Raw genomic sequence first — 27,071 nt, forward strand, 5'->3', positions numbered from 1 at the left:
AAGATTTTCTTCTACCCTGCCCTCTTTCTCCCCTCCTTCTGAGACTCCAGCAACACAAATATGAGCCCTTTCACTATCGTTTCGTGGATTCTTGAGGCTGTTCGTTCTTTATAAATTTCTTTCCCCCTTTTTTCTCAGGTTGGTAGTATCCAGCAACCCATCTTCAAATGTCCCAACTCTTCCCTATATCATATCATCTCCAATTACGTTTATGAGCCTATCCAGGGAATATTTTATTTCAGTGATGGCTTATTTTATTTCTCAAGGTTCCATTTGGTTCTCTATAGCTTCTGTGTCTTTGCTGATACTTCCTACCTCTCCATTCACACCAGAGGGCAGAGGGAGAGTACCCCAGAAAGGGCAAAACTTGGAAGGGCTTCAGACCTCGCTTTCGCTGTCGAAAGCAATGAAAGTTTTCTCCACCCTCTGGGGCCTGTAACTCCTCTGATCAGAATGGAAGGATCCCCTTTCTCCAAGCTTTGGGTGACCGAGGTCCTCTGCTATCAACCTTCCCTGTCCCTCCTGTTACCGCAGAATCCTTTGGGGGCTGAAACGTGACAGGATGGGGAAAAGAAGAACAGGGATTTGCGCCCACTCTCTGAGCACTAGGAGTCCCCTTTTCTATTCCTGGAGCACGACGAGGAACCGTTGTGCCCAATTCTGGGCTCCAGGCTGCCTTGGGTCCAGGCTGCGGAACACTGGAGGGGAAAATGGGAAACACACCTCAGGTTCCTGGTACTTGGAATTCTGGTGTCTTTCTCTGATTCTCTTGCAACCAGTTACTTTTCAGAGTCTTCATATTCCATGTATTCCGTCTGGGTTTTATGGAGCTGCCTTTGGTGGGAGAGACACAGCAGAGTATGCCTAACTCCGTCCCACCCAGAACCAGAAACCGTTGCATTTAATTTGTCTTCTATCAGTTTCCTTACCGTCATCATCTTCAGGTCCGGAGTGCCTAAGCTACCAAGGGCTTAAGGTTTTGGTTTTTGACCAAAAAAAAAAAAAAGTTTCCATTAAAACATGCAAGGCACCAGCCTACAAACAAGAGAGCAAAGGCCCCCTCCTGAAATGGAGAAAAATTCAAAGGAGAAAAAGAACCAGATAGACCAATTGCTTTGAGGCGATCTCTACACATAACCTAAGTCTATGCAGAAAAACAAAGCAAAAAGGGGGTGCCTGGGTGGCTCGGTCAGCTGAGCGTCCAACTTCGGCTCAGGTCATGCTCGCACAGTCTGTGAGTTCGAGCCCCGCGTTGGCCTCTGTGCTGACAGCTCCGAGCCTGGAGCCTGCTTCGGATTCTGTGCCTCCCTCTCTCTCCGCTCCTTCCCCGCTCATGCCCTATCTCTGTCTCAAAACTAAAAATAAAACATTAAAAAAATACATTAAAAGGAAAGCAAAAACTAAAGTAAAGGGAACTTTCCGAGCAGCGTGGACAGCCCAGGCAGTCAAGGGTACTTAAAGCTGAAGGACAGTGTGTGTGCTCTAGATCAACCAGCCGTGACTCGGCCTCTATTGCTGAGTGTCTGTCATTTTCTTAGACCAGCAAATCCTTGGGGAGTAGCCAGATCTGTACCTTAATTGCCCATGCATTAAAACACAAAACCAAAAACCATTGCTCATTAGCTTCCATGCATTCATTTGGAGAAATATGATTCAAGTTTGCGTCTTAGAGGAATGGTCTCTTCTTGATCCTTTGGGTTCTATTTTTAAATGGTTGTAAATCAGTGTTAGTGTCAGTGTTTTGGTGGGAAAGAGTATATCCTGTCTGCCACCCAACCACGTTCCCCATTTCCCCTGCGTCTTGCAAAGCAGTGAAGGGGGTTCCAGTCTTCAGTTAAGAGGGTTTTGAATGTGCCGGGATTTTAAGTCAAGGTCTTGCCGGTGAGACGTTCTGTTTGCAAATGTGTGTGACAAAATGTGGACGCTCTAAGAACAGTAAGAGATGACCACATTCGCTAGGGGTCTACACATAATGTGAAATCCAGGGAAGCTAAGAAATACCAACGCCTGAAGGCCGTGTCCAGCCCAGCCCCTGGTGTCCTGTGCGGGCCAGGGCAGCACGGAGGCCTCCCTAAACAACCAGACAGGTTCAAAGTTAACCCTTCAGAGAGTAGCTCTACGGATGTTGCCAGATCCGAGAAGCGGTTTTACAACAAAGCCCACGAGTCATTGAAGGACAGGTAGGAGACCCATCCAGGGACAAAGCCACTTTGGGGCAAGCAGAAAGCAGGCAGATGTCAGGGACCCATGCAGGTGACAGTCACTCAGCAGGTTCAGGAAAGAGAGCCGGTCTCAGGAAAGAGAGACAAAGCTAATCTCTTCTTTGTAGCATGAGTTCTAGTCAACACAACCTTTCCTGCAAATACATAAAATGTAATTTCCTGAGCATTAACTTTCTCCAGAACTATAGAAATAGCACCATGGTAGACTCTACCAAAGCTGGAGTACAGAGAAAAATTCACTTCTACAGGATCCAGTCTGAGAGACCCTCGTTTCAAAGAAAGCAATAGCCTCCTAGAGAAAACTCCACATCCGAGTAGACTGTCCTGAGGCACCGTAAGAAACGCAGGGCTTTAGCGCGAGCCCTCACTGAGTTTTACAGCAAAGATTCACGAATCCAAGAAGACGCCTGATCCCAGTTCCCTGCTGGAGATCTGGCTTTGCACGGTTACAGCAGAATCATAAGGGAACACAGATCCCTAGATTTGGGCTACGTGGTCCGCAGCCACAGGGCATCTTCCCGACAAGAAACCACATGGGACTAGAACAGAGCAGAGGATAAGCATGACATCACTCATGGCAGCAGAAAGGACACTGGGACAGAGTGTCGTCAGGCTCATTTGTGTACCTCTCTTGGTGTCCCGGGTCCTGAGCGAAAACGTCAACAATCAGACTCTCCAAGTTTGGATTCCTAGTGGAAAGGAAAATTCCTCCTGGAAAAATCTTTCGCTTTACTCTAGGGGTCAACAAACCTTTTCAGGAAAGGGCAAGAGAGTAAATGCTGTAGGCTTCATGGGCCAACCGGCAAAATGGAAGATATTATGTAGGCGCTTATATAACAAAAGAGAAAGCTCCTGGCCTGCCCCTCCCGGCTGACTTGGCCGTGGGTTGCCCCAGCCTTGAGCTTGCCTCCGTGTTTTGTGATCAGTTGCCACCTGCTGGAGACATACTCAGGACAAGAGCCACTGGCCCAAGAGGGAAAGGCCCCGGCAGGCCAGCACGCGGAAGGACGGGGAACGGGGACCTGCTGTGCTCAGTTTCCCTCCCGGCCCCTGTGACGCCCAGATGCTGGTCTGTCCTTCTCTCCTCTGTGTCAGCTCAGGTTGGGTAGCTGGCTGGAGGCTAGGTGGACTTGCTAAGTCACCAGCCCCTGAGCAGAGATTCCATGCTTGGTGCCTGGCATTTGCAACTACAGCGAAATCTCCAACATGTAGGTGGCAACCAGCGTGGGCTTCGGGCAGCAGCGAGATACAGCGGGCCAGGCAGACAGGCACTGAGAATGAAGGGGAATAGGGGGAGGCAGGGGGCGGGGAGGGGGGGGACTCCAGCTCGGTCTCCATGGCTCGCAGCACCAGCCCCCTCCAGCAGTGCCCAAACGCCATACAAAAACGTGTGCCAGCCCTGTTTGTGCTTCCCGGCTTCGGTGAACAATAAAATGTATTTTGTTTTGTGGATGTGATGGCTTGCAATTGTACCCACAAATTCCTTGACATTCTTTCCTTTAGAAGGGTGGAGCTTGGGGCGCCTGGGTGGCTCAGTCGGTTGAGCGTCTGACTTCAGCTCAGGTCACGATCTCGAGGTCTGTGAGTTTGAGCCCCGCGTCGGGGCCTGGGCCGACAGCTCGGAGCCTGGGGCCTGCTTCGGATTCTGTGTCTCCCTGTCTCTCTGCCTCTCCCCTGCTTGTGTTCTGTCTCTGTCTCTGTCTCTCTCTCAAAAATAAAAAATAAACATGAAAAAAATATTTTAAAGGGTAGGGCTTGAGGACTCTGGGTGGCTCAGTCCATCTGACTGTTGATCTCAGCTCAGGTCGTGATCTCATGGTTTGTGAGTTCAAGCCACATATCGGGCTCTGCACTGATAGCATGGAGCCTGCTTGGGATTCTTTCTCTCTCTCTCTGCCCCTCCCCTGCTTGCACTCCCTCTTGCTCTCTAAAAAGGGGGGTAGAATTTCATTCCTCCCCCGCCCCCCGAGCGTGGGTTGGATTGTGACTCATTTCTAATGAATAAAATGTGGTCAAAGTGATGGCGTGCAGCTTCTGAGACTAAGTCCCACCAGGCACTGCTCTCTCTATCTCTTGGGTCACGTGCTCTGGGGGAAGTCAGCCGCCATGTCATGAGGATGTTGAAGCGGCTGAATAGAGAAGCTTCCTACGGGAAGGAGTAGAGGCCCCCTGCCAGCAGCCATGTGAGCAGAAGCTGTCTAAAAGCAGGTCCACCAGCCCCAGTTGAGCCATCAGATAGCAGCAGCCCCAGAAGACATCTTAAGTGCAACTTCACGACAGACCCTGAGCCAGGACCGCTCAGCTAAGCCATTCCTGACCCTCAGAGAGAGCGATAATATGTTTTTTGTACTAAGCTGTTAAGTGTCGGGGCGATTTCTTATGCGGCGATAAATAATGAATACAGCAGACAGTGAAAGAAGAGCCACTTAAAAGAACCGGTCTCAATCTACAGCGACCTCTAGGGCCTGGATCGCACCGCTTCCTTGACATATCCACCTGGATGTCTCCCACATTTCTCGAAGAACCACAACTCCTTTCCAGAGTTACTCACTTGGAATCTATCCGTCCCCAGCCGCCTTAATTCCTCACCTTGACTCCACCGTTACCTGGAGGTCATTCCTTTACGCCTTCTGTGTCCTCACCCCTCCCGCCATGTGGGCATGAACTCATACGCAAACACACACGTTCATTCACGCATCCGATCTATCACCCAAGTCTTAGAGGGCAGGCATTTCTCACCACCGATTAGTGTCACAGCTGGCCCCGGTCGTGCAAAGGCCTTACAGCTGGCGCCCCGACTTCCCACCCGCCCACGTCCAATCCATTCGTCACCCAACAGCGAGAGCCATTTTCCGACGAGGGTGAGATCACGCGGCCACCTGGCTCAAGTGCTCCAGAGACTTCCCTTCGGGATGAAGGGGACATCCCAGCCCCTCACAGGGCCCTGGCATGTCCACCCTCGACTGTTCTCTTCCTCAGTGCCTCGGCCTGGACCCCTTCCCTCGTCCACGGGGCTCCCCTGCACCCCATACGCTGAACTCAGTGTTCTCTCCTTGGCGTGGCCTTCGCGTCCTCTTCCTCCAAGCCAGGGCCCCCTGTTACTTTCTCCCTCAGACTGTCGCTTGTTTACCTCACAGCACACAAGGCAAGTTGAATTGCCCGCTGGTTGGTTGAATTTCGCTTTGTCCGTAGACCGCGCTGAGAAGGGCCCCGGTTTGCTGACGGGAGCAGCCCCCGGAGAGGCCCCAGAGGTGGGCTCCAAGTCAGGCGCGTGCCCCGAGAGGTCACTGGGTGAATGATGGTAGCCCTGGAGGGGGGGGGGGTGCAGCCAGGGTCCGGCTCCTTGACCTCAACACAGAAACCCTGCGTATTGGCCCAGCTCCCTTGCTGTGCATTTCTGTCCTTTGATTCCTGGGAACCCCAAGTAACTGACATTTGGGAGCACTCATCAAATGCAGAAGGGTGAATGTCCCTGCATCAGAGCTCTCCCCCTGGAGAGGGGAACAGAGGCTCAGAGAGACGGATTTGGCGTGGGGATTTGACAAGGGCGGCTGGATAGACGCTGTGGAGGCGGGTTAGGAGGGAGGCCCTCAAGTGTGTGTGGAGAGTGGGGCTCGGGGAAGCGCCACGGGACCCTGAGGAAGGGGAAGGGGACTATCCGTGCAGGTTTGCTTGAGTAATTGTCCACGCTCCCTCTGCAAGCCAGGCACATGAGAATCACTTCGCAGAACCACCCACCGTCCGAGCCAGAGGGCATGACTGGAAAAAACACATCCCCTAGCACTAGAGCACGAGTCCGCACTCAGAAGACGTATGTCAGCGTTCCAGGCGGGAGGGGGGTACTTTCTGGTCACCTAGTCCTCTCCCTTCTTGTCAAACAGCAGTCTGGACAGAGAGGGGGCAGGGGGTTGGGTAGAGGGCTCACATCTCTGAGAATCTAAGGTGCAGAGGCCCCGGGGGAAGAGACCCCGCAAAGCCCACAGTGCAGGTGCCCAGCCATTCCGGGTGCCAGGCTGGGGGAGGGACAGCGGCAAGTGCGGGGAGGTGGGGAGACAGGGACAGAGCTGAGGTCAGGAGGTCACCTGAACAGCCATGGGGAGAGGGGCCCGGCCCCTCACCCCGACCTACTCTTCAGAACCCCCGTGCCCCCTCTTTCCCTTGGGCAGACCAGCTCCAGACCCTCCACAGCATTCTTCCCAGCGTATCTACCTCGGGAAAAAGACACCCACCTCGGCCTCACCGGAGCTCAAGGAACAGCCACAGCCAGTGGGAATTCTTGGCGACCCCAACGCACGGAAGAGGCAGTAACGTGGCCAACAAGGGGCTTCAGCGTTGCACAAATCCCATTCTAGCCTCACGCAAGACTACTGCCTGGACCCCAGAGCTGGCACCCAGAGTGAGTTTTCGGCTAGAAACAGTAGGGTTATGAAGGGCTAAGTGCTCAAGTGAGGTCAGTACCGTCAAGGAGAGTTCAGCCAAATTCTGAATTAAATGACATCTTACGTCACAGGGTCAGAGTTTCCCTGGGAGCACCCATTGCTTTCCTGGTAACTTGTTAAACCAGAAAATCCAAGCAGGGAGGCAGAGGCCACCGGGCATGGGATTAAGAGGAGTCAGCCTGCTGGGGCTGGAGTCCCGCCTCCTCCATTTATGGCTGCGCGCCCCTGAGACAGTCACCTAACCCCTCTGCGCCCCGGTGTACTTCTCTGAACATGGGTTGACAGGGGCACCCAGCTCACGACTGGAGCGCGCGTGATCATTTCGGTCAAGTGCGTAAGAGAGTATTTGGCACCCAGTAAAGCTCCAAAAACGTCAGTGATTTAAAGGAAAAAAAGAGAAGAGTTGAAGACGGACATCATCACTTATAAAACGTAAGACACAAACCAGGGGTCCGTGAGCACCCTTGGATTCTTGTGCCCGGGGCATGGTCAGCGGAGGTTTTCTGGGAGACGGCCCCAGCCCCTGAGTTTCCGGAGAGGATTTGGTGGAGAAGAGCCACCAGCACAGCTGAGCCGCTCACAAAGCCAGATGGTTTTCCTCTGGGTCTCCGATCCCTTTCCCACCCTCGCCCTCTCTCTCTGGAGAGCAGGGAGACAATCCCCAGAAGGAAAGTGTCCCCCCCCCCCAGGTGTCAATCATCCCTTTCAGGGCACCGAAGACACAAACAAAGTTGATTTATCTCCCCCTAGACAGCACTTTGGACCGGAACATTTTGAGCTCAGCCGCGGGCACCAGGGCAGTTTCCTGGGAAAGACTCACAAACCAGGAGTAGGAATCTTGGGGACCCCCCGCCACAGCGGCAGCCTTTCTGGGCACCACCCACCTCTGCCACGGTCTCTCCTTCTCCATTCAGTTCCATTTCTTGCCCTAAAATGCAGATAAATTGCTAATCCACCCCCCCCCCCACCATATTCCACTGGGGATGTTTGCCAGGGTCCTGCCATGCACGGCACAGTGGGAAAGATATAAACAAGGAGGCACTGCCCCCCAGCCTCCCACCAGCAGGTGCACAAGCCCCCTCGTTCCCATTTCCCCCCACGTCCCCACGCCCACGACGGCCACCTACCCGTGAGAGCGCCGCAGTCCCGGCCCCTGCCCTCTGCCTGCCAGGTAGAATCCGGGCTGTGGAGTATTGTTGACACCCACAGCAGCCACACACACTGGAGCCTCCGGCCTGTGCGCTAACGGGCTATATTTGTCAGTCGAGAATATGATCTGTAGGACATGTGCTGATAAACTATCTATCTATTCTATGTGACTCAGCCCGGCATGAGACAAAACACAGTTCAGAGGGGAGGGCTTGGCCCAGAGCAAACGACGAGCCGGCCAATTCGAGCCCTGTAACCCAGGATTACCGCGCCTCCCGTACAGACCGCACGGCCTTTTGTACGCTAGCCATCCTGGAGTGCATCGAGCAAAACAGGCCAGAGAAACAGGGAAGGGGCCCCTTGCTCTTAGCACTCCAAGCTAAGAACCGAACAAAACGGGGGATCAGAAAGGGATAGGACCCAGGGAAGGTAAAACTGTTTTCCGTGTTTGAAGCCACAGACATCAGAGATCTGGATTTCCCCTTTTTTTTTCTTTTAAATTTCCTAAAACAGGGGTGCCTCAGTGGCTCAGTCGGTTAAGCGCCGAGTCTTGGTTTCGGCTCAGGTCATGATCGTACGATTCGTGAGTTCAAGCCCCGTCTTGGGCTCCACGTTGATGGTGTGGAGCCTGCTTGGGATTCTCTCTCTCTCTCTCTCTCTCTCTCCCTCTCTCTCTGCCCCTCCCCTGCTCGTGCACTCTTTCTCTCTCTCTCTCAAAATAAATAAATAAACTTAAATAAATAAATAAATAAATTTCCTAAAACATATGTGAATTTGGGTTCTCTTTGGTGATCTTACTAATTGGACAAAGATGCTTTGCTAAGAACCAACACTGTGACAATTTGAGGATCAGTTCATCAGGAATTGCTCTCACCTCACTGCATCCCCCACCCCCACATCCCCCCGCCCAGCCCCTACCCCTGCCTGTTCCAAGAGGTCCATATAACCCCCACTTCATGGCCACAGACTCCTCATACACTTTCATCCGAAACAGAAAAACACCTTTTGCCTACTATAGACAAGATAACTCTAATTACAAAATAGTTGGGTTTTGAAAGGACTATTTTCTGTGTGCAACATCTTCTATTTGTTGGCATTTATAGTTAAATTATCATTTTATTGGGGTGCCTGGGTGGCTTAGTCGGTTAAGGGTCCGACTTCAGCTCAGGTCATGATCTCACAGTTCGTGAGTTTGAGCCCCTCATCAGGCTCTGTGCTGACAGCTCAGAGCCTGGAGCCTGCTTCGGATTCTGTGTCTCCCTCTCTCTCTGCCCCTCCCCTGCTCACACCCTGTCTCTCTCTCAAAAACAAATAAACATTAAACAATTTGTAATGATCATTTTATTAATGCAATCCCTATCCAAATACCAACAGCATTTTTCACAGAATGAGAGCAAACAATCTTAAAATGTGTACGGAAACACAAAAGACCCCAAGTAGCCAAAGCAATCTTGACAATGCAAACCAAAGCTGGAGGCATCACAATTCCAGACTTCAAGTTATCGTACAAAGCTATGGTCATCGAAACAGTATGGCGCTGACACAAAAGCAGACACCTAGATCAATGGAACAGAATAGAAAGACCAGAAACAAGCCCCCAGTTATATGGGCAATTAATCTTCGACAAAGCAGGAAAGAATATGCAACGGGAAAAACACAGTGTCTTCAACAAGTGGGGCTGGCAAACTGGACAGCGACATGCAGGAGAATGAACCTGGACCACTTGCTACACCGTATACAAAAATAAACTCAAAATGGGTTCAAGACCTACATGCGAGACCTGAAACCATAAAAATCCTAGAGGACAGCACAGGCAGTAATTTCTCTGACATCAGCCCTGGCAACATTTTTCTGAGAAGGAAGGGAAGGGAAACAAGGGAGGCAAGGGCAACAAAAACAAAAATAGGGGCGCCTGGGTGGCGCAGTCGGTTGAGCGTCCGACTTCAGCCAGGTCACGATCTCGCGGTCCGTGAGTTCGAGCCCCGCGTCAGGCTCTGGGCTGACGGCTCGGAGCCTGGAGCCTGTTTCCGATTCTGTGTCTCCCTCTCTCTCTGCCCCTCCCCCGTTCATGCTCTGTCTCTCTCTGTCCCAAAAATAAATAAAAACGTTGAAAAAAAAAATAAAAAAAAAAAAAAAAAGCAAAAATAAACTATCGGCACCTCATCAGAATAAAAGCTTCTACACCATGAAGGAAATGATCAAAAAACTAAAAGGCAACCTAGGAAATGGGAGAAAATATTTGCAAATGACATATCCAATAATGGGTCAGTACTCAAAAGATATAAAGAACTGATACAACTCAACACCCCCAAAAACCAAATAATCCAATTAAAAACGGGCAGAAGACACGAACAGACATTTTCCAAAGAAGACAACCAGATGGCCAACAGACACATGAAAAGATGCTCAACATCACTGATCATCAGGGAAATACAAACCAAAGCCACAGTGAGATACCACCTCACACCTGTCTTAACGGCTAAAATCTAAAACACAAAAAAACAACGAATGTTGGTGAGGATGCAAAGAAAAGGGAACCCTCATGCGCTGTTGGTGGGAATGCAAACTGGTGCAGCCACTCTGGAGAACAGTGTGGAGGTTCCTCAAAGCATTAACAGTAGAACTACCCTACGGTCCAGTAATCACACTACTGGGTATTTACCCAAAAAATACAAAAACACGAATTCAAAGGGATACATGCACCCGCTATGTTCACAGCAGCATTATTTACAATAGCCAAATTATGGAAGCAGCCCAAGTATCCCTGGAGAGATGAATAGACAAAGAAGCAGTGATATATATATATATATATATATATATATATATATATATATATATATATATAATGGAGTATTATTTAGCCATAAAAAAGAATGAAATCTTGCCATTTGCAATGACATGGAAAGAGCTAGAGAGTATCACGCAAAGAGAAGCCAGTCAACCAGAGAAAGACAAATAGCATTATCATTTCATTCATATGTGGAATTTAAGAAACAAAACAAATGAGCAAAAGGAAAAGAGAGAGAGAGAGAGAAACCAAGAAACAGACTCTTGTCACTGGAATCTACTCCTGAAATCATTATTGCACTATATGCTAACTAACTTGGATGTAAATTAAAATATAAATAAATAAATAAATAAATAAATAAATAAATAAAATTTTTACACGTGATCTTAGCCAAAAGGCCGAGAAGCAATAATAAATAAAATTTTTTTAAAAAAGAAATAGACTCTTAACGATAGAGAACACACTGATGGTTAACCAGAGGGGAGGCACATGGAGGGGATGGGTGAAATAGGTGATAGGGATTATGAGGACACTTATGGGACGCCTGGGTGGCTCAGTCGGTTGAGCGTCGGACTTTGGTTCAGGTCATGATCTCGTGGTTTGTGAGTCTGAGCCCCGCGTCGGGCTCTGTGCTGACAGCTCGGAGCCTGGAGCCTGCTTCCGATTCTGTGTCTCCCTCCCTCTCTGCCCCTACCCCATTTGTGCTCTCTCTCTCTCTCAAAATAAATAAACATTTAAAAATTTAAGAAAAAAAGAGTACACTTACGATGAGCACTGAGTAATGGTGTAGAGAATTGTTGAATCACTATATTGCACATCTGAAACTAATATAACACCACATGTTACCTATATTGGAATTAAAATATTTTAAGTTTTTTTTATTTTACTAGGCAAAAAAAAATCTTAATAAATTATCATTAAAAATGTTTTTATTGGTTATTTTTGAGAAAGAGAGAGAGAGAGAGAGAGAGGAGTGCAGGGGAGGGGCAGAGAGAGAGGGAGACACAGAATCCCAAGCAGGTTCCAGGCTCTGAGCTGTCAGCAGAGTCCGTCTCGGGGCTCAAACCTAAGAACTCTGAGATCATGACCTGAGCCAAAGTCAGACGCTTAACTGAGCCACCCAGGTGCCCCAATAAATTATCCTTTTAAATTGTATACCAAGTTGATGAGAATCAGATAAATCTTTGCAACAATATACTTTTTTAATGTTTTGTTTATTTTTGAGAGAGAGAGCAGGTGAACAAGGGAGGGCCAGAGAGAGAGGGAGACAGAGGATCTAAAGTGGGCTCTGGGCTGACAGCAGAGAACCCAGTTCAGGGCTGGAACCCGCAAACCACGAGATCATGACCCGAGCCAAAGTCAGACGCTTAACCAACTGAGCCACCCAGGTGCCCCAAATCCTTGCGACAATATTAAATCATACCAATCACGGGGGCGCCTGGGTGGCGCAGTCGGTTAAGCGTCCGACTTCAGCCAGGTCACGATCTCACGGTCCGTGAGTTCGAGCCCCGCGTCGGGCTCTGGGCTGACGGCTCAGAGCCTGGAGCCTGTTTCCGATTCTGTGTCTCCCTCTCTCTCTGCTCCTCCCCCGTTCATGCTCTGTCTCTCTCTGTCCCAAAACTAAATAAGCGTTGAAAAAAATTAAAAAAAAAAAATCATACCAATCACGTGTTGGATGTGCTTCTCATTACTTAGAATTTGTCCGGTATCTTTCTCCTTTGATACATAATGTAAGTTACCTATTTAGTCATGGTTTCATTTGGTTTTTTGTTTTGTTTATGATATTCTGAACCAAAGAATATAAATTGAAAAAGGTAGCTGCAGTTCAAACACGGCTTAAATACTTTTTCAATTTATAAGAGGGCTACATATTCAAAAGCTCGATCATATTTAAAGGGGGAAATATTGCCCCCACCCCCAAACACATTCAAATACAATGGCTTCCTTTATGATGCCAGGGTTAGAGAAGCAAGCCACTGCTTAGCCCAGGCTCCTTAGTCTATAATGTGCACCCAACTAGGACTCAGGAATTTAGCAAATAAAAATACTTTCAAGTTACGTTTGAATTTTGGACAAACCACAAGTCATTTTTTAATATGAGTATGTTTCTAATGTTGCATGAGTCATACTTAAAAATTATTTGTGGTTTATCTGAAATTTAAATATGACTGGGTGTCCTGTATTTTATCTGGCAACCCTCCACCCAAACCACCTAGGATCTTACCGAAACGCAGAGTCTGACGCAGGAGGCCAGAGAGGGGCCGAGAGTCCGTCTCTCTAATAAGCCGCAGGCGATGCCAAAGCTCCTGGTCTGGGAGGACCACACCACAAGTGGCCCTAAGGACGTGGAATTAGCACAGTCTGGTGCAGTGGTACCTGGGACTGGCTCCTTGGGGGCTTGGCCTGGGTGGACCCCTTCCCGCTGGGAGGTTCTGACTCAGTAAGTCTGGGGTGAGGTCCAGTGGTCCATATTCCAGCATGTTCCACAGAGCCTCTCATTCACAGGTAGCGATATGAATCAGGAAGTATTTTAAAGCACAAAATGCACTTCTGTTAATACAAGGAATTGTTATTATCGTTTTGCACTCACCGTGTGCAGATGGCCGCATCTCTCGGCTGTGTCCAGAAAGCATTTCCAGCTTCTGAGCTTCCCGGGGGCAGCACGTAAGACTGTGGCCTGTGGTCTTCACCCGCCCGTGTCCCCCTGAGTCCCTGACTCTCGCATGGTCTTTGTTTTGGTTTTTTTAAATGTCTTTTATTTATTTTTGAGACAGAGACAGAGCATGAGCGGGGGAGGGGCAGAGAGAGAGGGAGACACAGAATCTGAAAACAGGCTCCAGGCTCTGAGATGTCAGTACAGAGCCCCACGTGGGGCTCGAACTCACGGACCATGAGATCATGACCTGAGCAAAGTCGGACGTTTAACCGACTGAGCCACCCAGGCACCCTAAGTTTTCTTTTTTTTAATGTTTATTTATTTTTGAGAGAGAGAGAGTGAGTGGGGGAGGGGCAGAGAGAGAGAGAGACGCACACAGAATCCGAAGCAGGCTCCAGGCTCTGAGCTGTCAGCACAGAGCCTGACCCGGGGCTTGAACCCATGAACCAAGAGATTATGACCTGAGCCGATGTCAGACGCTCAACCAACGGAGCCGCCAGACGCTTGTTCGTGCAGTTCAGCCCCCAGGGGCCTGGGAGCCTCTCACGACATCCACAGACCACAGCTTCAGCGTCTCCAGGGGAGGCCTACATCTCTGCCTCGTGTGTGAGGGGGTCCCACACGCAAGCACACCCAGGCACCCCCAGGGACCAACTCCATTCCTCACCTCCATTCTGTGGGGACACTGAGTCACACGTACCGCGAAGCCTTCTTCCAAGGAAACCTCTGGTGTCACAAGCCTGTCATTCCCGTTTCGTGACACAATGATAGAAGGATGAAAACCCCCAAATGCTATCAACTGTTTCATTCTACTTCGGCGACCATTGCAAAATGCTTCCCACTGACGTAGGGGTGCGCGGTGAGGGCCCAATTCACCTGCCCCGGCCCTAGAAGCCTCAAGCACGGCGCCCCGGGCTGAGGAAGGCTTCCCTGGCCCTCGTCTTATAGTATCATACTAACTACGTAATCAAATGCTACTCTCTGGGATCAATTGGGCTAAATTAAAATATATTACGGAAGATAATTTTTTTAATGTGTATTTATTTATTTTGAGAGACAGAGAGAACGAGCGAGGGAGGGAGGGGCAGAAAGAGAGGGAGAGAGAGAGTCCCAAGCCGGCTCTGCGCTGACAGCGGGACTGGATCTCACGAAACATGAGGGCATGGCCTGAGCTGAAATCAAGAGTCGGATGCTCAACCGACTGAGCCACCCAGGCTCCCCATGAAAGTTAATTTTACCCGATTCTCTGCACTTTGCCGAGGTGGCTAGCCAGAAAAGTGAAAATCCCACGTGAGGCTGGCGTGGCATTTCTATTGGGCTGCACGCCCCAAAGAACAGAGCCTAGACCCGGGTGACCCCAGCGGGCCATCCTGACGGCCGCTCCCCTCACCACCAGCATGGGCCACAGAGAGCGCTGAGAACCCGGGATCGGAAAGTGGCACCCTCTCGAAGACTTTCACGGGGTTAGTGTTCCTCTGGGAGGAGGCCAAACCTCTTCACAAATACAATTATTCAACGGCAAGAGGCCAGAACTCAGATCTGTGCCAGGTCCACCGCAGGGAGTCGCGTCATCTGTCATCTGTACGTCGGACGAGAACAAACAGCCCTGTGGTCCACCGGCAGTCAGTGTTGCTGACCAGCGCCCCCTGGAGGAGAACTTTGCCAATGCATCGGCTCTCTAGAAACTCAGGGATGCTTTGATGGTTCCCACTCAGCCAATCTGTAATTATCAAGAACGTCAGGGGCGTCTGGGTGGCTCAGTCGGTTAAGCGGCCGACTTCAGCTCAGGTCATGATCTCGCGGTCTGTGAGTTTGAGCCCCGCGTCAGGCTCTGTGCTGACAGCTCAGAGCCTTGAGCCTGTTTCAGATTCTGTGTCTCCCTTCCTCTCTGACCCTTCCCCGTTCATGCTCTGTCTCTCTCTGTCTCAAAAATAAATAAATGTTTAAAAAAAAAAAAAGAGGAAACACACAAAGTCAAGACAAAGTGACAAAACACACACAAATAATTGCTCACACTCTTTGGGTGCCTACTATAGGCCAGGCACACACAAATAATTGAGTTTTGGGTGCCTACTATAGGCCAGGCACAGTTCTAGGTGCTTTATAACATATCTAACCTTGGAAAATACCAAAACAAAACAGGAAATAAAATGTACTGCTGTCCTTAACGTGGCAGAAATGACATTCAGCGTTTTCTGTTCTCTGGTCACATGCTGGCCACGAGACACTGGCAGCGAAGCACTACTCCGTTCATTTCGCTGACCAAGCTCCGAGGCCCAAGGATTCCCTGTTCTCAGGTGGACACGGACCCCGGTCTCAGGCCTGTGATGCACAACGCCAGTGACCTTTCTGACATACTGTATGGTGTCCAGAAGACTGTTTGTGCTTATTTTATACACGAATCTCTTTTTTCTTTTTTTCTTAAGGTTATTTATTTATATTTGGGAAAGAGAGCGGGGGAGGGGCAGAGAGAGAGAGAGAGAGAGAGAGAGAGAAGCCCAAGCAGGCTCTGCATTGTGAGCATGGAGCCCGATGCGAGGCTCGAACTCACAAACCATGAGATCATGACCTGAGCTGAAATCAAGAGTCGGACGCTTAACTGACTGAGCCACTCAGGTGCCCTGAATCTCTTTTTCCTATGCGCTTAAAATGCATGACCACTCCCTCCCCGACCCCATCGAATCCCGGCAGACCCTGCAGACTCCACCTTCTCGCCCTCATCCATATCTGCCACTTCTCCAGGCGCACAGCTGAGCATCACTCGAGGCCTCTGCGTTTCCCGGCTGCTCTATTGCAACAGTCACCTGCAAGAACTTGTTACCAGCCTTAGGTCCCCCTGACGCCAAAGAGACGCCCCCTAAACACGCAGACCAGCTCAGGTCACTCTCCTGCTTGATTCTTCATAGTGCTACATCGAAAGGCAGAATTCATGGGGTACCCGGTCTCTGGGACCCTCCCCCTGCTGGCCTCCCCCTGCCACTAACGTCACCGTCACCGGCCCCCATCACACTTCTCCAGCTCCGCCTGCCCTTCCAGCTTTCTCCTTCAGCCAGGCCGTCATGCTTCTGCGCCTTCGCTCTGCAAGTGCCTGTTCCCCTGTCCGACTCCTCCGCCCCCTAGAAAAGTGGCCCCTCACTTCTTCCTGCCACCGCAGCATCATTAACACGGACTCCCTAACGTTGATGAAACGTGCTTAATTACATGTCCATTTCCTCTTGACTGTGACGGCCTGAGGATGGAAACCATCGTTTGTTTGAATCCTGAAAGGCATCACGCCTCACTCGTTACCTGGCACACGGTAGGAGTGAAGAGTGAATGAATGTGGGACCATCGGTCCACCTGCCTCAGGAGGGAGAGAGAGATAGAAAGGCAGTGACATATGTCAAGTGCCTACATATGCCGCAACTCTAGTAGGTGTTTATCTTTTTTCTTAATGTTTATTTATTTATTTTGAGGGGAGGCAGAGAGAGAGAGAGAGAGAGAGAGCACGAACAGGGGAGGGCCAGAGAGAAAGGAAGAGACAGAATCCCAAGCAGGCTCTGCACTGTCACTGCAGAGCCCGGCATGGGGCTCAATCCCACGACTATGACATCATGACCTGAACCTAAATCAAGTCAGATGCGTAACCCTTAACCGGCTGAGCCACCCAGGCGGCCTGATAGTAGGTGTTTTATCTGATAAAGATAAGATAAAAGACAGCTTAAAAATATAAGAAGACTGTAGTTGGGCATCTCTGTGGGGCAGGTGTTCATATGCCAATTTTATGAGGATAATGCAGGATGACGAAGCTGGGGTTTAGTAACCTCTTCAAAGCAGGTTAAATGTATGCACTCACCTTCCTCCTTTCACCGGCATTAAACATATTTGTTGAGAAACTCCAAGAAGCATGGCCTTGGGTGTTGGCATCAGTCTGGCACAGCGTGACCTAGAACATGGACGAAAAGAACATCTGCAAATACTCCTTCATAAACAAGGTCCACGTCAATGGCCAATCTTGATCCAACTACACCTGAGCCTGTATAGAGCCGGGGGGAGGTGGGGGGTGGGGGTGGGATCCGCTCAGGAACACCTGAATGGCTTATCTAGAGACTGGATAAGACAATGGACTTGAGATCTGGTGATTTTCATGAGTGGATAAGGAAAAAGGTAAATACATATTCAGAAACCGAGATGGGAAAAATGCCCTTTTTTCCCCCTATTAATAAAATCTTGAATTCACCATAGCCTTGTTCTAGCCTGAAGGATCCAGTTCCGGACCAGCTAGTCTGCTTGGTGTCCTGTGCTGTCTTTCCGATTAAGTCCCCTTGTGGCCTTAACGCTGTCAGATTTATCGTCAGTGTGTCTGTTCACATACTGTCTCCGTCTGTTCAGGCTGCTGTAATAAAGCACTGTAGACGGGGTGGCGTATACACAGCAGAAATCCATTTCTCACAGCTCTGGAAGCTGGAAGTCCAAGGTCAAGTTGCCAGCATGGTTGAGGGGTGGCCCTGTTCCAGGTGGCAGACTTCTCATTGTTGACCTTGTATCCGATACCGTTGTGAAATCTACTTATGTAAGTTTGCTAAGACTGCCATAGCAAATACCACAGACTGAGGGCCTTAAACATCAGATAGGTCTTTTCTCACAGTGCTGGAGGCTAGAGGTCCAAGATCAAGGCGTCGGCAGGTCTGGTTTCTTCTGAGGCTTCTCTTCTTGGCTTGCAGATGGGCATCTTCTCCCCGGGTGCTCTCGGGATCCTCCCTCTGTGTGTGCACACGCCTCTGCCCTAATCTCCTCTTCTTACAAGGACACCCGTCATACTGGGTTAGGGCCCATTCATGTGAGATCACTTTACCTTAACCGCCTCACCAAAGGCCCTGTTTCCAACACTCATTTCTGAGTTAGTACGGGTTAGGACTTCGACATATACATTTTGGGACAACTCAATTATGCTCAGAACACTTATCAAGCCCCACAGTTCATCTCTAGATTATTTTGGGTTGTCTACATGTAGAATCATGTTATTGGTGAATAATATATTGTGTGTGTGTGTGTGTGTGTGCGTGTGTGTGTGTATTCTACAAGAAGAGACAGAGACTAACCAAACAGAATAAGGCAACAGAATAAGACATTAAAAAACAAGCAAACAAACAAACAGAAATCTCACAACATGTGAACAAATGATTCCTGATGAAAACAACATTGTAGAGGGGCCTCTGGGTGGCTTAGTCGGTTAAGCGTCCAACTTCAGCTCAGGTCATGATCTCACGGTCCATGGGTTCGAGCCCCACAACCGGCTCTGTGCTGTAACAGCTCAGAGCCTGGAGCCTGCTTCGGATTCTGTCTCCCTCTCTCTCCACCCCTCTCCGGCTCACGCTCTTTCTCTCTCAAAATAAATAAAAATGTAAAAAAGAAAATGGCATTGTAGAGCGGAAATGTAAGAATGATCTTTTCCATAAGCGGTGTTGAGTCTTTGTGCAGATTCAGTGCAATGGATATTATACAGGGATGAATATGAGCGAAGTTCTACACGCAGCATGGACGGATCTCACCTGCATGATGTTGAGCAGAGAGAAGCAGACATACATACTCACTTATGATCACATAAAGTTCCAAACCCTGGAGAAACCAATCTTTGGGATTAGGAATGAGAAAAGTAGTCGGCTTTCGGGAACTGGGAAGTGGATTTCTGGGGTTCTAGTAATATTCTTATTATTTTTTTAAAAACTTCTTAATGTTTATTTTTGAGAGAGACAGAGACAGAGTGCGAGCGGGGGAAGGGTAGACACAGAATCTGAAGCCAACTCCAGGCTCTGAGCGGTCAGCACAGAGCCCAACGCAGGGCTCGAACCTATGAACCGTGAGATCATGACCTGAGCCGAAGTCGGGCGCTTATCCGACTGAGCCACCCAGGCGCCCCAAGCAATAGCCTTATTCTTGACCTAGGTAGTAGTTATGTGGCACTCTGGAATCATCTATTAACCTATAGCCCTTGTTTTTTTGTACATGTTTATGAATGCATGATAAACTTCAATTTAAAAAAAGTCTGAAAGTGTTTGCATTCCTTCTATATCGCTGTGTAAGAAATTCTCACAAACTTACTGGGTTAACACAACTTCCATCGATTATGGATCACAATTACCGTAGGTCAGAAGTCCAGCCTGGCTCGGACGGTTTCCAGAGCTGGGCACGCTTCAGAGCGCCCAGGGTCATTTGCATAGGGGAAAGCTCACTTTAATCCATTTCTGATTCGGCTTGGGATTTGCATTTCGGCCTTCAACTTCCACTTGCTTCTAATCCATTTCAAAACCATTCAGAGCTGTGAAGAATGCCCGGATGCAATCAAACCCAAAATCCACTTAAGAAGCGCTTTGAAATGAGATTCTCCAGGTCTTGTGACCCCCACCGCTCTGCTGGAGCCGTGACTCGGTCGGTGTTCCCTCTCCATCAGCATTTTTTTTTTTTTGGAAACTAAAATGGCACTTGGCGTAGATTTCTGGGCTTGTCTTATGACGGAAGGAGCCGGTGATTAGGGTGCCGGAGCTCTCTGTCTCCCCCACTGCGCTCAGCACACAGTAGCCGGTCAGTCAATATTTGTTGAATTTGATTGGCAGGAGAACAGTTTTGGTGGGAAAGCATTCTAAACCGTAGACATGGCTAAAAGCCTAAATCAGACTTCCGGTAAGCGCATCGAGATTATCTTGTCTTACATACAGTCAGCTGTCCCGAATAAGTTGTCCGGATTCAGCAGAGCGGGGAGCACTTAGGATTTCCTTTTCTTCCCTTCACTGTCTGGGGGGAGGGGCAGGCTTTGTTGGACTTCCCGGCTGGAGATGAGGCAAGCAAGTTGTCCTCCCGTGGTGCCTCTCAAAGACCTTGCCCTCGCCCCACCCCACCCCCTCCCGAAGCGACGGCTGAGACGTATTTCTGTCCCCCGGGGATGGGGCAGGCGGAATGAAATTAGCCGGAGGGAAGGCAGCCCAAGGTCACGCCGCACAAGAGGCCGGGGAAGCTGCGATGCTGGGCTGACCAGGTCTCTGGACCTCCTCGTCTGGGGAACAAGGCACTGGGGGACGGGTTGGTGAAAGATCTGAAAATAGGCAGCTCACAATACAGCGTGGCTAAGACGAGGTCAACCCCAGCAGCGGGCGCCGGGTCGGGGCTCCGGCCTAACCGGAAGCCGGGGAAGGGAGGACTGTCCTCCGGAGAGGGCTTCCCGGAGCAAATGGCAAGAAAGAAGTCAGTTCCAGTTAGTTCTAAGAGCTACCTGGCAGCTCGTAGAGAAAGAAACACAACATCCAATAAAACCCGGAGACGATGTGAATGCAAACCACGAGATACTATTTTCGGACACAGAATTGGTACAAATTAAGGTGCTTCCTGCAGCCGGCTGGCGAGGACAAAGGGGAAGGGAGCCTAGGTGGGCGGGGGAGAGGAGACTGGTGCAACCTTCCTGGGAGATGATTTGAAGTGCCCACCCTTTAAGCAGGCAATTCCAGGGCCAGGCATTTCCTGGCTGGAAAAGCCTTCTCCCCATCAGCTTTCGTATCATCCGTGTGTCCCCTGGAGGGGCACCTTTCATTTTCCTTCAAGAACTTTCCCTTTTCCCCGTCGCAGTCACAGCTTGGCTAACTGTTGGGCAAAGGAGGCTTAGCTCTCAGCCTATGTCGGCTTTGGACGCGCCTTCTTCGCTCAGCTTTTGATTTGAAGGGAAAGACACGGGACTCTTCAAATCCCTTCCCTTGAACACTCAGAGGCCACGGTAGGGTTATCCACTGGCCTGAAGTCAATATTGTGTCTCAGGGAACAGGGAGGCCCGAGGAGAGGGAGAAAGACGGATGGGGGGCGGGGGGAACCACTGGCCAAATCAGGGTCGCCGAAAACCTTCAATTTGTTTAAAAAAAAAAAAAAAAAAAGGTAGTGTCTGCAAAGCGCCCTGAAGCGAAGCGTGAAAACAAGAGGTGTGCCTGTCTGTACTTTCTTTCCTTCCCGACAGTTCCTGGGGTTGGGTGATTAGCATTCTCCTCATCGCTGCCCTCCCCCCACATCCAGCTCCCAGAGCTTCAAGCTGAGACCCCCGTCCTCAGGGAAACTCAGCGTGTCACCCGAAGCATTTAACAAGTCAAAAGGCCACACGTCGAGCTGAAGCTTAGAGAGAATTGAATAGCCCCTCAGGTGACTGGGCTGCACCCAACCATTGCTCCGGTGGGGCCCTCCCACCCTGTAAAAAAAAATATATATATGTCAAATTTAATTCCCCCAAGATGCAGGTGTGGAAGCAAACAAGGGCGCCTCTCAGCACCTGTGCCATGGCCTGCGCGCACAGGGGACACCGATGCTGAGATGGCCCCGATGCTGCCCACGCCTGCCGAAGTGTGAACTCAGTGGACAGAGAAGGGTGAAAACAGAAAAGCACAGAAAAGCCTCCCACCTGTGTGCTCGCAACGTTAGGCAAACGGCAGGCTTTTCCTTTGGAAATGAGAATTAAAGGGTAGTTGGAAACTACCCATGACTTTGTATGTATTTAGTAACGAACGACATCATCCGGGGCACAGAGATGTTAGGTGGGGACTCCGGCTCTGGGACGCGCCTCTCCGGCCGCAGGGTCTGGAGCTCTGAGGAACCACCAAATTACGGCTGGTGGGGTAACACAGGATGCGGAATTGGGGTAGGGGGTTAATTGCAGTGTCTTGGGGAGCCCGGAGGCGACTCCACCCCCAGTTTGAGCCGCCTGGAATTTACGCTTCCCCGCAGGAGGTCGGGAGCCCCCAGGGACCCCTGGCGACCCTGAACTTCCCCTTTGAGAGTTTCCCCGCCTTTCTCCTCCCGCTGGCGGAGACACGCCCAACCGGGCCGCCTAAGTACACCCAAGGCCAAGCACTGGGCTCAACACACCTTTTTGGGGGGAAAACAAAGATGAAAGCAAGTTTCAGGTAAAACCTGACAATTAAATGTCAAGCTCCTTGAGAGACCCATCCGAGGTGTTGAGGGTTTCCTGATTAAAGCAGTCCCTTTCCACCGCTCCTCCAATCTGGAATCACCTACTGGACAGAATAATTGATTTGTTTTTGTTTGTTTGTTTTTTAAGAGTAAATCTGTTGTTTTTAAATGGCAACTAATTATAGAGACCTAAGGGCTAGTTAACCAGCTTTATAAGACCCCACCTTTTCTCTCTTTGTCCCAGGGCTTCACCGCCTCCTACCTCAGCCCCCGGGAGGTTTCCATGGTAATGGGCTTGGGTCTCCGCCTCCGAGCCCACCTGAGGGCCCTCCCTGGCGCCTGCGTGGTTGTTGAGGAAGGAGAGCCCCCGGCGAGGCTGATCCCCGGCTTAGGTCAAAGCATTCCTCAGGACCGAGCTCAGCGATGAGCCCCCAGTCTCCCCGGACATCCTGGTTCCTGCTTCTCCTAAGAACTTCTGGGCAAAGTGTAATTCTCATCTGGGATACCCTTCTTTCTAGATTCCCATTTTCGCTTCAGGAAATCCATGTTTTCCTTTAGGTGTTCTAGCAACGGCTGTGAATTAAAGCCATGCTGACATCGTCCCCCCCCCCTAGCGTGTTAGGAGCTATGGACCGCAGAAGCATGGAGCGCCTCTCTTGCAGGTATGAACCCATCTTGAATGTGAACTTTTGACCGCTAGAGCTTGCCAGCTTCGGAGATAATGGTCTGCGCCTCTCTGTCATTTGACTTCATCCTGCGCGAACCTTACAAGGGCTGCCAGCGGTGATGCTGTTTTTCCCGAGAGACCTGGAACTTGACACTGAAGAGTTCCATCCAGCGTTGCCTGTTGGCTTTGAACTTTTCCAATGGGGGTAATGGCGCCATCTATCAAATGACTAGGGCTTTCCTCTCTTGTGTAAGAAAAGTTCAGTGTCACAACCAAATGAAAACTCTGCTTCCAAAAAGTTGAAAGGCACAGACAGATTCGATACTTGCAAAACCCTGAAGAGCGATGGGGGTGGGGAAGGGATTGTCCTAACCTTAAAGTCTTCTAAGTGACTGGTTTAAGTGAAATCGTTTGCGAGATGTGATTCATCAATTGCACAGAATGTTATGGCGTCATTTGTGAAATCGAAGCCAAGAGATTTTCGCCTACTTAAAATTATGTGTATATGAGGACAGAGCCTATGAAGGCATAATACATATTGGAAGGAACTGGCTTTTAGGCGGCTTTTATTCTCATCATTCTTTCTGCTGTTTGATGAATTAGCCATTTAAAAAGAAAGGAAAGGAAAACAAAGGTGGAGTTCTACATTTTCTCCCTAGTGGTCTGTGGTCTTGTCCTCGCGTTGAGAAAGCCCAGGTGTTAACTCGAAGAGCTTGATTTGCTTTGTTTTGCTAACGGATGTTTGATTTCCTCCTCCCAGTGTGATTTTGATCTTGGCCATTTCCAAAGCGTTTGAACCGGAATTCGCCGCCGCAGCCGGTGAGGGACTTTTATTTTGATCGGTAGCAATTCTCACGTGGCCTGAAATACTGACCCCACCGAGCTAATTTTGTCCTTCAGGGTTGGGCCACCCCCGTGAACTTGCACGTCCCCCTCAGGGAGACCCCGCCTGGAGAGATAACGGCCTTGGGTCCCTGGAGGAGCCTGCAATTCGCCATCGATCCTTGCAGTTGGTGCCGTCCCTAGGAATCCAGGACAGTAAGACCTACCTGCCTTAGATCTACAGCGCGCTCTCCCCATCCTGGTCCCCCCTGCTTCCTGTCTTTCTGATGCACTTTCTCCTGAGTGGCCACCTGATGCTGGAGCCAGGTGGATGGTTGGACTGAACTTGGCTCAGGAGGCCAGACCAACAGTGTGCATTTCACCTCCCTGGGACGCGGTTTCCCCCCTGCTTCTCTGGGAACCACCCCCGGCCTGAGCATGAAAAAAAGCAGAGGCGCGATAGCAAAGCAACATCAAAAAAACAGAGTCCTGGGGCGCCCGGGTGGCTCAGTCGGTTAAGTCTCTGACTTCAGCTCAGGTCATGATCTCACGGTTTGTGGGTTCGAGCCCCGCGTCGGGCTCTGGGCTGACAGCTCGGCGCCTGGAGCCTGCTTCCGATTCTGTGCCTCCCTCTCTCTCTGCCCCTCCCCCACTTGTGCTCTGTCTCTCTGAAAAATAAATTAAAAAAAAAGAAAACAGCGGAGCCCTATTTTGTAAGGTCCACGATATTTAGACCTCGCCAAGCACTGGGACGACCAAGCCTTCAGCACTGTATTAACCTTTGCTTTTCCAGGACCTCAGCTTTTCCGTTCCCCCACCCTCTCAGCTGCCTCTTCTTCCATTTCAGGTAAGGAGCTGAACAGAACTTGCTGTCTGAACGGGGGAACCTGCATGCTGGGGTCCTTCTGTGCCTGCCCCCCCTCCTTCTATGGCCGGAACTGTGAGCACGATTCGCGCAAAGAGTAAGCAAGCCATTAAGGCAGGGGCTGGGGGGGGTGGGTGGCGGGGGAAAGAGGTGAGGGTGAAAACCCATATGCGTCACCTTGTCTGTTCCTTTTCAGGAACTGTGAGTCTGTACCCCATGGCGCCTGGCTGCCCAGGCGATGTTCCATTTGTAAGTGCTGGCACGGCCGGCTTCACTGCTTTCCTCAGACATTTCTACCCGGGTGTGGTAAGCGGATAGTCCCCTCTTTCTCGCTTTCAAGTTAGGTGCCTGTGGCCACTGGGTTAACGGGGTCTCTCCTCTTAGCTCATGGCTTGCCAGACCCTGGCAGCCAGATTGTGCTTGTGAAAGCACCGAGGACCCCAGATGGGGTGGGCACGTGCGCGTCCTTTCTATTTATTTTATATTCACTGCCTCAGAAGTGTCGCCTTCGAGGTGGAGACAGTTATTTCAAGCCTGTTTGACATTTTATCGTATGTGGACTTCTGCGAAAAGTAAACAAGCAAACGCTTGGCCTCTTAAACACCAAGAGATGCTCTCCATTTGGGCAGGGAGATCCAGGCAAGCCCCAAGGAGACAATTCAGTGCCCACCCAACTCCACCTCACGCCCTTGAATTCCACCGGATGCTTGACCTCCCTCTCACTCCTTGAGAAGCTCATGGATCTCCAAGGCCCCCTCAACCTTGTCACGTTGTATTGATTTGAGGAAAACAATAACAAGAAGGGCAGGGACCCAGGGGAGAACAAGAGTCGAGAGGGTTCTCTCCTCACCCTGACCTGAGCCAGATTTCTAGGTGCACCCAAGTTCAGAGGCCTCCCGTATTCTGACCGTGTAGATGTTAGAAACTGCAAATGGTCAAGTCCAGAAATGAAATGAAGGCAAATGCTTCACTTGAGTACAAGATGGGACCCCCGACCCAGGCGGGGATTGTGGCTTTTCCATTTACATCCTGGATGTCAGGCCCAGGATAGGTAAGCATGGATAGGTGGAGACCATATTTTCTTCCTGGACCTTGGGACCCAAAACGTGCTGTCTCCTTAGCATCAGCGCCTCACCAGGTTCGGCTGCATCCCTGCCATTGTCACCGGCTGGGGTACTTTTCCAGGTGTGAGGGCATGTGTCCAGGGAAAACCAAGTTAACGGGAGACCCATGTCAACTTGTGTTGAAAGATGGTTTTTCAGGGGAGTCTGAATTCCACGTAATCGGTACTGTTTGGTCCCATGAGCGCCCTGTACTCGCCTAATGTGGGGTCCCAACTGATTTTTGGCGGGTGTAGATATGCCATGTGCGCAGGATCAACTGCAGGAGGGATTTCCTTTAATGACCAAGTGTCCTTACCTTTCAGATGGCCACGTGATGGATGAGCACTTCCTGGTTTCCAGGACTCCAGAATTAGCACCGTCTTCAGGCATCACTTTCTCTCTAGCTGGCATCTGCCTTGCTATGCAAAGTTACCGTTAACAGGCACCAGCATATGGGGTATTTCCATGCAAACCCCATAACCTGTAAAGGCCGTCACCCTAATGTCCTAACTGGAAGATGATCATTTGTTAGTTGCCTTGAAACAGCGGATGGATTTTCATCACAGTCCGTAACACTTTCTTAAAGTCCCAACTACTTTCCTCTGCCTTCTCCTCTCCAAAAAACTTTTGTAAAAAAAAAAAAAGTCAGCCATATCTACACTGTGACCAAGTTCTGTTTCTTGATACATGTTTCTTTACCAAGGGCTTCCTGTTTCCTTTAAACAATTGAATTCTATCTTCAGATTATTAAAAGCTACTCCTAATGTGGAACTGGGGCTAAACTGAGGAGTAGAGTTGACCAAAATCAACCAAGATCTCACCTTTAGGGGCGCCTGGGTGGTTCAGTCGGTTAAGCGTCTGACTTTGGCTCAGGTCATGATCTCACAATTCATGGGCTCAAGCCCCGCGTCGGGCTCTGTCCTGACAGCTCAGAGCCTGGAGCCTGCTTCCGATTCTGTGTCTCCTTCTCTCTCTGCCCCTCCCCTGCTTGCGCTCTGTCTCTCTCTCTCAAAAGTAGATAAACATTAAAAGAAGAAGAAGAAATTATGTTTTCTCCACACCTTGCAAGTATTCTAACTGTTGCAAAAAGAAAATGTCCACAATACATGTATTTCTTTGTAAACCAGGTGGTAAAACTATTTTGTTGTGACTGTTGTAAAATCCATTTTTAAAATAGATCGTGTGTGTGAGTATGCCCAGTAAAAATGGGAAATCTATGGACCAGAAGGTGACGTGTGCTTATTTCTAGGCAGTGCTGACAGGTTCTTTGTGGTGGTGGGTTTTTTCCCTCGCACCTTTGTGTTTTCCACAGCAAGGGTGTGCGCCGTCTGTTTTCGTGGGGAGAGCCAAGACTAACTACATCACACTCAAGGGCTCAGACCCAGTGTTGTCTCTGGCTTTGGTGTCTGTGCTGTGCTGTGAAGGACAACATTTGCTTACA

General features: G+C 50.0%; 2 protein-coding genes across 4 annotated transcripts in view; one reads left to right on the forward strand and one right to left on the reverse strand.

Annotated features, from left to right (window-relative positions):
* Positions 1–17,110, reverse strand: part of LRRC2 (leucine rich repeat containing 2) — a 44,938-nt gene extending 27,828 nt beyond the window's left edge. The window contains exon 1 of one of the 3 annotated variants that reach the window (XM_045049274.1): positions 17,090–17,110. The gene's annotated coding sequence lies outside the window, so the exon portion shown is untranslated. Of the gene's footprint in view, positions 1–6,451; positions 7,322–7,788; positions 7,942–17,089 lie in introns of those variants that run through there. The other 2 variants (XM_006928680.4, XM_003982145.6) reach the window with 2 other exon arrangements.
* A 5,199-nt stretch (positions 17,111–22,309) lies between these two features.
* Positions 22,310–26,753, forward strand: TDGF1 (teratocarcinoma-derived growth factor 1). Its single transcript, XM_019826095.3, has 6 exons — positions 22,310–22,835; positions 23,601–23,659; positions 23,741–23,878; positions 24,510–24,624; positions 24,724–24,833; positions 25,954–26,753. The coding sequence occupies exons 1-6, from the start codon at positions 22,762–22,764 to the stop codon at positions 26,067–26,069; spliced, it is 612 nt and encodes a 203-aa protein (XP_019681654.2). The 5' UTR covers positions 22,310–22,761; the 3' UTR covers positions 26,070–26,753.
* Positions 26,754–27,071: the final 318 nt, after the last annotated feature.

The sequence above is a fragment of the Felis catus genome, chromosome A2 (genome assembly GCF_018350175.1).
Source record: "Felis catus isolate Fca126 chromosome A2, F.catus_Fca126_mat1.0, whole genome shotgun sequence".
Lineage (NCBI taxonomy): Eukaryota > Metazoa > Chordata > Mammalia > Carnivora > Felidae > Felis > Felis catus.

Bases quoted from the DNA above. Each gene is read 5' to 3' on its own strand.
- TDGF1 (XM_019826095.3), top strand. From the start codon at position 22,762: ATGCTGACATCGTCCCCCCCCCCTAGCGTGTTAGGAGCTATGGACCGC. The intron at 22,836-23,600 runs GTATGAACCCAT...TCCTCCTCCCAG, and splicing joins ATGGAGCGCCTCTCTTGCAG to TGTGATTTTGATCTTGGCCA. The intron at 24,834-25,953 runs GTAAGCGGATAG...CTTACCTTTCAG, and splicing joins GACATTTCTACCCGGGTGTG to ATGGCCACGTGATGGATGAG.